Raw genomic sequence first — 12,801 nt, 5'->3', positions numbered from 1 at the left:
TATTATACGCGGGCAGCGCTCGACCTATCACGAGCCGCATTGCAGTTAGCAGCTTCTGATTGGTGCACTGCTGCTACACATTCACTGTTGCTGCTGTGACACGACATAAATCGTATTTCGGTAGTTAATAATAACATGTCTTGGAAACATCAGTAAGCTTTCTATCTGTCTATAAAATTTATTTAAATTTCTTTCTGGAAAATTTGAATCAATCTACGAAATGAAAACAATAATTTTTATCATGAAAAAAAAAAAATTAAATATTTTGGATATAAAATTCATCTTCGCCTTTAGAATCAAAAACATAATATATGACACACACACACACACACACACGCATACACACATATATAAAATATCTCTTCTTACGAAAATTATTCGCTCTTATATTTATTCCTATTATCAAAAAACAAACTTAGAATAGACATAAAAATAAAGAAACTTAATGTGAAATTAAAAAAAGAAAAAAAATATTGAAATAAGTGTTTTTTTCGATAATTGAGCTGAAAGAATCAAATAAATATTACAATAATTAGAAATATAAACAATTTCTAAACATGAATAAAAGTAGTAATCAATAATTTGAATAATTGAAATTCATAATAATTGATTCAAATTATCCACATTATCCACATTATTTAATATAAATAAAAATCATTAAATTATATATTATTTAAATTATTTAAATTATATTGAAAATAAATAAAATATAAAAAAATAATATAAAAAAATGATGTTGAAAATGTGAATATAATTATATTAAAAATGAACATGATACAAAAAATTATGTTCAATCTTTTCGACTATCTTTTTGGTCACATGTACAATTTTTTTATGTATATGCTTTTTTACAGAAATCTATTTTTAAAATAAATCTCATAATTATCATTTCTAAAATTTTTTTTGCAATATTCGCTATTTTAAATATCAAATAACAAAACCGAAATGTCAAATAAAAAAATTTGAATATTAAGATTACTTCAGTTCACTGTTTTTTTCATTGAATTACAAATTTAACTTTATTAATCACAATAACAATTCAAATTTTAATGAAAACTAAATATCATATAATAAATAATGGCATTCTAGATTTTGAAACTAAATAAGATTCGGCACTATAACCGTTTCTGATCAAAGTTCAAAATTTTTTTTTTATTTTAAAAAACAAGTTTTTTTAGATTAATCCAATTTGTATTCAAGATAAAAAAAATTAATTTTAAATAAATGAAATATTTAACTTTATTTAATTTTAATTAATATATTTAATAAGAAAAATAAAAAAAAAATTTTAATTTAAAAATTTTGAGTCATTGTAGTATTATTGACCACAAAACTTACACAAAATCTTCATCTCTTTTCAAAAAATTCAAACAATTCTTTTGGTATTAAAGTTCTTCTTTATATATATATGAAAATCAAATTTTAATTTTTCAATCCAATAAATTTAACGTACTTGAAACTTTCTAAGATTCCTCGGTAGATGTCGCAAAGTACGACACAAAACATTCAAGTCGGATATATACCCTTCCCCCTCTGTTGGCAACAACTAAATATTTTTTCAGAATTCTCTTATATAATATTATATACAATAATTAATAATATTAGATAATTATAATTTTATATTAAAAAAAATAATCGAATAATTTAAAACTTCTGAAAATTAATTATAAAATATCTCTTGGTAATAAAATTATTGTTAATGCAAACTAAATATAAATAATAATTTTAATTGATCAATTATAATTTGTATATTGTAAAATTTATCTAATAATATTCATTGAATTGTATGAAAAAGCCATGATTTCAATATTATGTTTCTACATATCAACAGTAATACTCTTCCCCCTCCAGTATATACTCAACCAATCAGGAGTTTCCAACCGAGAATCGCATAGCATAAAAAGTGGAAGACAGGAGCGCTGGAGCGCATTTTACGTTTTACAATTACGTTGAACGCGTCGTTGGAAGTTCTTAGTTTCGATTAGAAACAATGGCTCGTACCAAACAAACTGCTCGTAAATCAACTGGTGGAAAGGCGCCACGTAAACAATTGGCCACTAAAGCTGCTCGTAAGAGTGCTCCTGCTACCGGTGGAGTGAAGAAACCTCATCGTTACAGACCTGGAACTGTAGCGCTCCGTGAAATTCGACGATATCAAAAAAGCACCGAACTTCTAATTCGAAAATTACCATTCCAACGTTTGGTTCGTGAAATTGCTCAAGATTTCAAGACAGATTTAAGATTCCAAAGCTCTGCTGTCATGGCTCTTCAAGAAGCCAGCGAAGCTTATCTCGTTGGTTTATTTGAAGATACCAACCTGTGTGCAATTCATGCTAAACGTGTTACGATCATGCCAAAAGACATTCAGTTGGCTCGCCGTATTCGTGGAGAAAGAGCTTAAATTGCAACTTTTTGCAAATAAACAATCGGCCCTTTTTAGGGCCAAAATTTTGTTTAATGTGACAACTCTATGTTCTTATTTATGCTTAAAAATTGTAATGTATTAAAATTTTTCTATTTTTATAATCCATCTAAAGTTTATTTTAAATAATGTAACAAAATATATAATATATATAAAATAGAAATAATAGGAACAAATATATTTTTTAAATATTAGACGATCAACTTGAATAATTCGATCTTTACGATTCGATTTTCAATTCTTGTTCATAGCAGCAATTTTCTACTTTTCTGCTTTAAAATATTGAAAGATTTAGAATTCATGATTAAAATTATATACTTAAACGTTCTATATATAATAATATTTATAGGTTTTTGATAGAGAATATATTCGTGTATATTTTTAGGTACGAAATCTTTTCCTATTGCTATGTCCTAAGCATTTCTATATTATTGATATATTAAAATTTTTAAGAATCGAGTTTTCTTAAGAAAAGATAATACAAAAAAGAAGCTAATTTTTCTTCCTAATATTATAAAATATTATTTTATAAATTATATTTTAAAATTTAGGATATTTTGTTTATTGTAGTTACTGAATTATGAACATTTCTTCGTTTTGAAAAATTTTAAAACTTTATTAATGTTGTATGATATAAATATTTTGTTGATCTTTCTTGGTTCAATATTAAAATTATTTTGAATAATCATATTAAATTACAAAGTTATTAAATATTTGAAGTAAGGATAGTCACATATTTTCTTTATACAATTTGAGGTTAAATGAATCACTACATTTCAATTTACTAAACAATATAATATTAAGAGAGAAGTTTGAATATATAAGAAAATAAAACAATCTTCATTTATATGATAGATAATTACAACCATAATATAACCGATGTTAAACAATTTAGGATATTTGAAAATTTCAGCCGTACAAAAAAATTTTATATTCAAAGAATTGGAAAAGAAAAATTCATAAAAATTCATAATGATACGTTCAAAATAAATTATAAACTTAATATATATTTTAAATTATATAATATCTAGTATATATATTAAATTATATATATTATATATATTATAATAAAAAAATAAAAACGATCTATAAATATAATAATAAATATAATATATAAAACTCATATACATAATTTCTATAGTATTTAATAATTTTCATAGATTTATGAGAATTTTTTCTTCTAATCTCAAAGAATTCATTAAATTTAAAATTCATGAAGCCTTATTAACATTTAATTTCTAAAATATTATGTAACATTTAATTCATATTAAAAAAAAATTTCTTAATATATTATATAAAAATATTAAAAAAAAAGAGAGCAAAGAAAAAAATTTGATTACACATTTAATATTCAACATTCGATAAAACATTCAATTATTAATTAATAATATTAATCATATAGTATATATTTTATTTTAAGTTTTATTTTAAGTCATTCAGAATTTTCAAGCATTGTAATGTAAAATAAGAAAAAAAAAATCATTCACAACAAGGTTTCATATTTGGAAACATTAAAAGGAAACCACTGAATTAACCTAAACAAACAAAATAAGACAAAGTATAAAGAGAAATAGTATTCTTGGTACATCAAAACTACAAACTTCAAAACATACTATAACCTAATACTGGCCTTATTGAATCAATCTACACATACATGCTAGTAATAGTAATAAAAGCAATACACATTCCATTCAAAGTCAATTCTATATTAGAGGACGTAAATGATTTAAAATTATGATTCTTATTTCATTACCAAAAGAAATTTATAATAATTAACGAAAAATCGAACTAAATAATTTCATATATAACATAATACAGTTCTGAATGATATAAATTATTGAATAATAAGTGCAATAAATGTTTTGTAATATATAGATAATATCATTATATCTATAATAGAAGGAAAGATTTTCCTTCGCTTACCGTTAATTGTTTAAAAGTTCTCGATCCATTTTGTGGTGTTTTTTACTTGTATTATAACAACCAACCACTGAAAATGAAAAAGAATAAATATATTGATAATGTTATATACATAATTATTGTTTGATTTTTTATTATATATTTTTATTAAATTTATATAATATATTGCATTTTTATCAAAAATATGAAAATAATAAAATTGTCTATTATTTTGTATATAAACATCAACTATTTAAAAATTTATATTTTTAATATTTACCTATCTAAAACGTAAGAAATTTATGGAATTTTTATACTTCATTAAAATATAGCGAAGAATAAAATTATTTAAACAAGAAGTTTATATAAATATGGAAAATATATTCTATCAATAATATATACATGTATGTATTTTTTTAAATGATATATCATAATAGATAAATTCAAATATGTATCTGTAATAAATCTTTTTAATCCTAGATATGATATGCACTAGAAAAGACAATACATTTCAAAGAATGTATTAGATTTCTTTCGTTTTGATTTTTTCATCCATCGTATAATTTGACAAATGTAATAAAATGTAAAAGCCTTTTTATATTTTATAAAAATAATCATTATCTATTAAATGTGAGAATTATTTAAAAAAATTATTCAATAAAATTTAATCATTATTAAAATTCTAAGAATATTCAATTATTAATTATTAAAAATTTAATTTTTCATTTATATACAAAAAATTTAATATTTTTTAACATAATAAAATTTAACATATTTTTAATATAATTATATATTTAATTTTAATTAAATTTTGAAAATAACATTAATATTGAAATATTTTTAATATAAAAAATAATTATCTTTATATTCTTTTTTCATATGTGCACTGTGAACCATGCAATGTCTGCTATTTTGGCGGGAATCGGTCGATAGCTAAGGTAGGGGAGCAGTTGTGCAGCACACCTCCGTTAGATTCCCTAGCACTATCTCCAACATACAGCACGGCTAGAAACATTATAGTTTAAAATTCACTATCTTTTTTCTAGTTCTATATAAAACTCTAAATGTAACTTGAAATATATCTTATAAATGTGCAATGCAAAATAAAACTTATGTATATACACAATGTATTTTTTCAAAACTACATAATCAACACATTCAATTAGATGTGTCTTTATCATATTCAAATAAATAAGTCAATCGAATTAAAAATCCAACTGAAGTTACTCTCGTATAAAATAGTTCGTGATAATTAATTTGTTCGTAATAAATAAAAAATAGAGATATTGTTCCTCGTATGAAAGATTTAGTGGCCCTGAAAAGGGCCATTTGGATGTAGTGGATAGTATTTAAAAATAATTATTTTTTTGCTGGTGACTTGACTGTTTTTGGTGCCGCAGCTTTCTTCGGTTTAGGAGTCCTGGTTTTAGCTGCTGGTGCCTTAGCAGTCTTTTTAGCTTTCGACATGCTTTTGGCTTCAGAAGCAGCTTTAGGTTTCGCTGCAGCTACCTTCGATGCGCTCTTTTTTGCTGGTGCTGGTTTCTTTTCGACAGCAGCTTTCTTTGGTGTTGCTGGCTTCTTAGCGGGAGCAGTTTTCTTAGAAACAGTCTTTTTTTCGACCCACTGTGTCTTTTTCGGTACAGATTTCTTTGTTGGATGCGGAACTTTCTTGGTCTTCGAACTCTCAGAATTCTTTCCAGTAGAAAGCTTAAAAGATCCAGATGCTCCTTTGCCTTTTGTTTGAACCACAGTGCCAGATGTCACGGCGGATTTCAAATATCTTTTGATGAACGGGGCAAATTTTTCCCCATCGACTTTATAAGTGGAGGCGATATATTTTTTTATCGCCTGCAAAGACGATCCTTTGCGATCCTTTAATTCCTTGATAGCAGCGTTAACCATCTCGGAGGTTGGAGGATGAGATGCCTTCTCACGTTGTGCCTTCGATTTGCTCTTTGATGGTTTCTTCGCCGGAGCCGTTGGATTTTCAGCAGCTTCGACTGCAGTACTGCCAGAATTTGCTTTGTCTTCCATTTTTGTGGAATTACTTCAACAATAACGGATAAAAAGTTTATACAAAGTGCCTGGAGGTAGCTAGACCAACAATGATGCTCTTGCTTTAATGGTAGTTAGCTTTGGCTGTGAGCGGTGTTCTTTCTTAAGCGCGGACCATGGAGAGAGTCCTACCCAATATGTCGGATGCCGCGATTCCATGACAGCGAAGAAGCGGTAAATATACCTTTACTTTTGTGCTTTGTTTTTCTAAATTACATACGTGTTAATAAGTAATCGTTATGCAAAAATATAGCTGCGTGTGTGCACTTTTATATACTTATTGATTTTTTTGTATATTCACCCGTTAAAGCAAAATATTGCGCCGTTCAACGAAGTCCGTCTTTTCGAAGCGATAGAACATCGTGTAGAAAAAGTTAAAAATCTAAACATTTACGCGAAAATTGACATGATACTTATATAGAAAATTGTAAAAAAAGGACTGCTGCTAATTTATATTCAATCATTTGTATCCAACTTACAACGGATACTTAAAAAACTTACTTGATATTCGATCGCTTAGTGATGTATAACATGAACCACGAATGTTCTATCGTTGGATTAATATCAATTCCCATGGATGTGTGAAATATTCCATTTATGTATCTAGAATTAATTTTTATTATATCTTTCATATTTTTAGTATTCTCAAATGAGATTTGATGACATTTACTTTTATTTAATTGTTTTTATTTACTATTCTTTTTCTGATGGAGATCGTGATAGTATGTACAAGGAATCTGATTCAGAATATCACTTATAAGTACTAATTTAAAAATATTCTTATAAAATTGCTTATTTTATGCTTTAATTCGTTTTATGATAATTTAAATTTGAATTGAAAAATTTAATCCTAATTTTATATAAAAATATAACAGTTTTATATAAATAGGAAATAATATTATTTTCTTTCAGAATAGTACTTGTAGGTAATTTTATATCATATGTATATGTTTTATAACCCTTTTATTATAAAAATATTCATTCTTATACAATTAATAATAATAATTAATATTATATTAAAGCATATCTTTCATTTAATTCCATCTTTCTATCATAAGATATTATATTTAATAACATAGAATATAAAAGTCTTAAAACTATAAAGAAGCTACATAATTTTTTATTGTTAATAATTTAGATAAAAAAGTATAATAATTTCTTTCATGTAATTATTTTATATTGAAATGTAATGATCTTTGTTTTAAATTTATTTATATTATAATATATATAAAATTTTTAAAAATATTAATGCATTTTGATAATATATACATGTATAATTAAAAAAATAATATTATATTATAATAAATAATTCAGACAATGACAGATTTTCATAAATATTCAATTTATAAAACATGATAAAAAAGTTTGCGATCAGAGTCCGAACTTGAGGGAGTTGTATAAACTACAGGACACGTCATCATTGATTCGCTTGTTGAGTTAGGAAGAGAATCTTCTATATTCTGTGCTTCAGAAAAAGATAATGCAGTTTCTAAATTGAGTATTTCATTTAAGCATTAAATAGCGTGTATAATGAGTAAATATTTATATTTTTACTATTTTTTTTTATTTATGAATTATTTTTCTACACAATTTTCTTTGTATATCAATTTGTTAGTTTATCAAAAAATTTAAGCATGGAGGGCACGTTAAAGTCGTAGGTTCTGACATCTGGCGTAAGAAATTTCTACTTTTAATGCTAAAAATTTAAAATATAAATAATATATAACTAAAAAGCTATTATAAATTTATTTTATAATTTTTTAGACAACTTGTATCATTTAATAATTTTTTATTGTTATATTTATTGTGTACGAATAAACTTTAATCTTGTCTACCAATCAAATTTCATGTTGAGAAGCGATAGTGGAACCATCTATACAGAAGCCATTATTATAATGGTTCATCAATGATAGGATTTCAAAATAAATATCAATATTAAATAAACTTCATACATTGATTAACAAATTTATATTACATATATTTTTTTAATAAACAATATTTTTTATGAACTAAAATTGTATCACAATTTTTTTATACAAAACCATAGTGAAATTAATTCTAGATAGTATTGTATAATTTAAAAGTAACATATATTTTAAAAAATTTTATTTTATCTACTTATCATTGGGTTATGTATTTCATCAATTACTAATATAAAGATAATTAAATGACTTATGAGTAATATTATAGATAATAGTTATTAGTTCATAGATTTTAAATTAAATCAATTAATTTAGAATCAATTCTAATCTTTTCTTTTCGTAAGTAAATAAAATTCTACTTACAGAAAGTTAATATTTCTAGTAATTTTTAATTTTCTTTTTTTAATTCTAAATCGAAATCTAGCATTCTAACCTGAAATTCTACTTGATGAAATGAGGTTATACTAAGAATTATTATCAAATTTATATTAATTGCAATAAATATAATGCTTTTATGTCCTTGGCAACTATTCTATAAGTCCTTCAATGATGATATTTATCTATTTTTGTAATTTCTATGAATTCTGTATAAGAAATATATAAAATATTAGAAATTAAAGTATTTAGCGAATTTACATCATTGATCGTGACATCGAATGTTCCTCATATGAACTGCGCAAGTCAAAGCACTGCAAAACACCGCGGAAAACAATTAGAAAAATGATTTAGATATTTTCTATTAATTTTTATTATATTTACAAAATTCGTTATGACTAATAAAGTATTCTACTTCTTTAGAATGAATAATTCTATTTAAATTTTGAAATATTCTACAAATATATTTTCAATAATGTATAAGAGTATTTATTTTTCTATTATTCAACACATCGTGTTCTTATCATTATTATTTAGGATTCAATGGAAAATATTCAGGTTATAAAATATTCAATGAGTTATAACCAAGTTGTTTAACGTTATGAGAATATTGTTGGCCCTGAGAAGGGCCGATGATTTATAAGACGCTGCAGCGTTTATTTTGAACTGGTGTACTTGGTGACGGCTTTAGTACCCTCAGAAACAGCGTGTTTAGCCAATTCACCAGGCAACAGAAGCCTGACAGCAGTTTGGATTTCCCGAGAAGTGATGGTAGATCTCTTGTTGTAATGTGCTAAACGTGAAGCTTCAGCCGCAATACGCTCAAAAACATCATTTACAAAGCTGTTCATGATGCTCATGGCTTTACTGGAAATTCCAGTATCAGGATGAACTTGCTTCAACACCTTGTAGATGTAGATAGCATAACTTTCCTTCCTCCTCCTCTTCTTTTTCTTATCAGACTTGCTAATATTCTTCTGAGCTTTACCAGCTTTCTTCACAGCTTTTCCGCTTGCTTTAGGTGGCATCTTCGCAACTTGATCGTAGACTTGAAATGCACTCGACTGTTGTGAGAATTCAAGACTGAATGTCGGAACGCAGTGGAGGCGCGCTATTTAGCTTGAAACGTGGCAGCAGCAGCGCACCAATCACGTGCGAGCTGGCGCGCCATTGGTTGGTTTGAGTTCGTAACGGCTGGCTTATAAAGAATACGTTTTTCCTGTAAGCGGCATATTTCTCTCACGTCTGTTCGAGTGCATTTGTGGTACTTCTTACTCTAAGTTCACGCAAAACATGTCTGGCCGAGGTAAAGGTGGTAAAGCTAAGGGAAAGGCGAAGTCTCGTTCCAACAGAGCTGGTTTGCAATTCCCTGTTGGTCGTATTCATAGACTTCTTCGCAAAGGAAATTACGCAGAACGTGTCGGTGCAGGAGCACCAGTGTATTTAGCAGCCGTTATGGAATATTTGGCTGCTGAAGTGTTGGAATTGGCGGGAAATGCTGCTCGTGATAATAAAAAAACCAGAATTATACCTCGTCATCTTCAACTTGCTATCCGTAATGATGAAGAATTAAATAAATTACTTTCTGGTGTAACTATTGCTCAGGGTGGTGTTTTACCAAATATTCAAGCAGTTTTATTGCCAAAGAAAACTGAAAAAAAAGCTTAACCATATAAACATCGATATAAATGGTCCTTTTTAGGGCCACAATTTTTTAAAACGAAGGAATTTTTCATCTGATTCATAATTAAATAGAATATATTTTTATACATTTTATACAAAAGCATAAATAATTTAAACATGTGTTCAATTCAAAGATAGAATTAAACATTTATTGAAAATAAAGAGGATATGACAGAAAGTTTCATGAAATCATTTTTAATATAATAAAAGCAATATATTTTTATATTATTGACTACAATTTAAATCATATATATAGATTTTCAAAAATTAAATTTTTTTGTAAATATAATAGTTTCTAATATAAAACGTTGATTTGATTTATATGTTTAGTTAAACAAATTATCAAATTAAATATAGTTGATAATGTTTTATATTATAATTTATTTTATAAATTATATAAGAGTTAATAAGAATCATAATAACAATCGTAAATTATCAAAATAAAATCCAAATACCATAATTATTTATATAGAAGTATTACAATGTATAATTATATTATATAATATATGTTATATAATAATGTAATATTAATATTAAATATATATATATTTACATTATAATTATAATATATATGTATATAATATATTATCTTTCTTTTTTGTCTAATTTATTAAATAATATTTGTAATTTTTTTTATATTTAATAAGACTTATTCATAAATTATTCATAAATTGCAATATAAAATAATAAAAATAAATTTTCATTAAATTTAATTGTTCCATATGCTTTTAAAATTTATTTCGTTTATTTTTTTAAAAATAAATTCATTTATTTTGTTTCAGTATAAAATTACATTTTATTCTATTTTTTCTATATGTATTTGATGTTCTTTTTACTTTTAATGAAATACAAATGAATTATAAATTTTTATTTTGTTATTTCGCAGAATTTTAATTTATGATCCATTAATATTTTAATAAAAGAATTTAAGATTATAAAAAATATGTATTATAATTTATAAAATTAATCAATTATATATAGTATAGATATATTAAACGTGATAATATAGATGATTATAAAAAATAGAAAAATTGAATAAAATATTTTCTAAAATCTAATTTTATTTTTTATTTTTGAAAATCTTTTATTGTGTTAATGAATATTATTAAAGATTTATAACAATTATTCTTTAAAAATTGTGTTCAATTTAATTTTAATTCTTTATAACTAGGAATAAAAATAAAAGAAGGGATAGGTATAATATTCAATGGAAGGTCTGGTTTCGTACATAAAAGAACATAGAGCAGATGTTCGACACAGATGTTCTTTTCTCTGTAGGGGGAACGTTATGTATCTAAAATTTTCGAGCAAAATATTCGAGTAATATACTAATTCATTATAAATAATAAAGTTGCGAATTTTCAATACTATAAAAAACTATCGCGAATAACGATAACAAAACTGTAATATAAAAAAAATTTAAATTATAATTTAATAAAATAAAAAAATAAGAATTTAAGAAAATAAACATTAAACATTGAGTAAGAACAAAGACTTGAATATCGTATCTAAAAAAAACTCACGTAAATATTCTCTGTCAGGAACGAAGGTCTATAGTTACAACTAAGTATTTGAATAATACATAACTCCAATCATAAATTCTAAATTTTCCTATATCATTGTTGCAATGAAAAATAAAAATCGAAGATTATATGAATTCTCGATTAAAGTCGATTTCTGTATATTTGAAGCTTATATATTATTAATTAATATACTATATTATATATATTATATAATATACTATATATAATATAATATAATATACTATATATTATATAATATAGAAAATTATTTTTTAATAAATAAAATATATACATTTCTATAAAAAAATGAACATTGAGTTGCCACATTAGACAAAATTTTGGCCCTAAAAAGGGCCGATTTGTTGTTTTTAAAAAGCTACAATTAGGCTCTTTCTCCACGAATACGACGAGCCAACTGAATGTCCTTTGGCATGATCGTAACACGTTTAGCGTGAATTGCACACAGGTTAGTATCTTCAAATAAACCAACGAGATAAGCTTCGCTGGCTTCTTGAAGAGCCATGACAGCAGAGCTTTGGAATCTTAAATCTGTCTTGAAATCTTGAGCAATTTCACGAACCAAACGTTGGAATGGTAATTTTCGAATTAGAAGTTCGGTGCTTTTTTGATATCGTCGAATTTCACGGAGCGCTACAGTTCCAGGCCTGTAACGATGAGGTTTCTTCACTCCACCGGTAGCAGGAGCACTCTTACGAGCAGCTTTAGTGGCCAATTGTTTACGTGGCGCCTTTCCACCAGTTGATTTACGAGCAGTTTGTTTGGTACGAGCCATTTTTCTTTAAGCGAAATTAAAAACTTGCATAGATACGTTCAATACAAAGGTAAAACACAAAATGCGCTCGAGTAAGAGAACGCTTCCCCTTTTATTGAATATGATTCTCAGTTCGTGCTTTCTGATTGG

General features: G+C 25.4%; 5 protein-coding genes across 5 annotated transcripts; 2 read left to right on the top strand and 3 right to left on the bottom strand.

Annotated features, from left to right (window-relative positions):
- Nucleotides 1–1,874: 1,874 nt before the first annotated feature.
- Nucleotides 1,875–2,526, top strand: LOC114578220 (histone H3). The gene has a single exon (XM_062076810.1). The coding sequence runs from the start codon at nucleotides 1,991–1,993 to the stop codon at nucleotides 2,399–2,401; it is 411 nt and encodes a 136-aa protein (XP_061932794.1). The 5' UTR covers nucleotides 1,875–1,990; the 3' UTR covers nucleotides 2,402–2,526.
- A 2,486-nt stretch (nucleotides 2,527–5,012) lies between these two features.
- LOC108003495 (histone H1) lies at nucleotides 5,013–6,462 on the bottom strand. The gene has a single exon (XM_017065763.3). It carries the CDS (start codon nucleotides 6,353–6,355, stop codon nucleotides 5,681–5,683), a length of 675 nt encoding a protein of 224 aa, XP_016921252.1. The 5' UTR covers nucleotides 6,356–6,462; the 3' UTR covers nucleotides 5,013–5,680.
- A 2,560-nt stretch (nucleotides 6,463–9,022) lies between these two features.
- On the bottom strand, nucleotides 9,023–9,773 carry LOC108003504 (histone H2B). The gene has a single exon (XM_017065776.3). It carries the CDS (start codon nucleotides 9,699–9,701, stop codon nucleotides 9,330–9,332), a length of 372 nt encoding a protein of 123 aa, XP_016921265.1. The 5' UTR covers nucleotides 9,702–9,773; the 3' UTR covers nucleotides 9,023–9,329.
- A 111-nt stretch (nucleotides 9,774–9,884) lies between these two features.
- Nucleotides 9,885–10,534, top strand: LOC108003508 (histone H2A-like). Its single transcript, XM_017065782.3, has one exon. It carries the CDS (start codon nucleotides 9,967–9,969, stop codon nucleotides 10,339–10,341), a length of 375 nt encoding a protein of 124 aa, XP_016921271.1. The 5' UTR covers nucleotides 9,885–9,966; the 3' UTR covers nucleotides 10,342–10,534.
- A 1,589-nt stretch (nucleotides 10,535–12,123) lies between these two features.
- On the bottom strand, nucleotides 12,124–12,772 carry LOC108003623 (histone H3). The gene has a single exon (XM_017066018.3). The coding sequence runs from the start codon at nucleotides 12,670–12,672 to the stop codon at nucleotides 12,262–12,264; it is 411 nt and encodes a 136-aa protein (XP_016921507.1). The 5' UTR covers nucleotides 12,673–12,772; the 3' UTR covers nucleotides 12,124–12,261.
- Nucleotides 12,773–12,801: the final 29 nt, after the last annotated feature.

Source organism: Apis cerana, linkage group LG1 (genome assembly GCF_029169275.1).
Source record: "Apis cerana isolate GH-2021 linkage group LG1, AcerK_1.0, whole genome shotgun sequence".
In the NCBI taxonomy this organism is placed as follows: Eukaryota; Metazoa; Arthropoda; class Insecta; order Hymenoptera; family Apidae; genus Apis; species Apis cerana.
This window is presented reverse-complemented; position numbering and strand designations above follow the sequence as displayed.

Bases quoted from the DNA above. Each gene is read 5' to 3' on its own strand.
- LOC114578220 (XM_062076810.1), top strand. From the start codon at position 1,991: ATGGCTCGTACCAAACAAACTGCTCGTAAATCAACTGGTGGAAAGGCG.
- LOC108003495 (XM_017065763.3), bottom strand. From the start codon at position 6,355: ATGGAAGACAAAGCAAATTCTGGCAGTACTGCAGTCGAAGCTGCTGAA.
- LOC108003504 (XM_017065776.3), bottom strand. From the start codon at position 9,701: ATGCCACCTAAAGCAAGCGGAAAAGCTGTGAAGAAAGCTGGTAAAGCT.
- LOC108003508 (XM_017065782.3), top strand. From the start codon at position 9,967: ATGTCTGGCCGAGGTAAAGGTGGTAAAGCTAAGGGAAAGGCGAAGTCT.
- LOC108003623 (XM_017066018.3), bottom strand. From the start codon at position 12,672: ATGGCTCGTACCAAACAAACTGCTCGTAAATCAACTGGTGGAAAGGCG.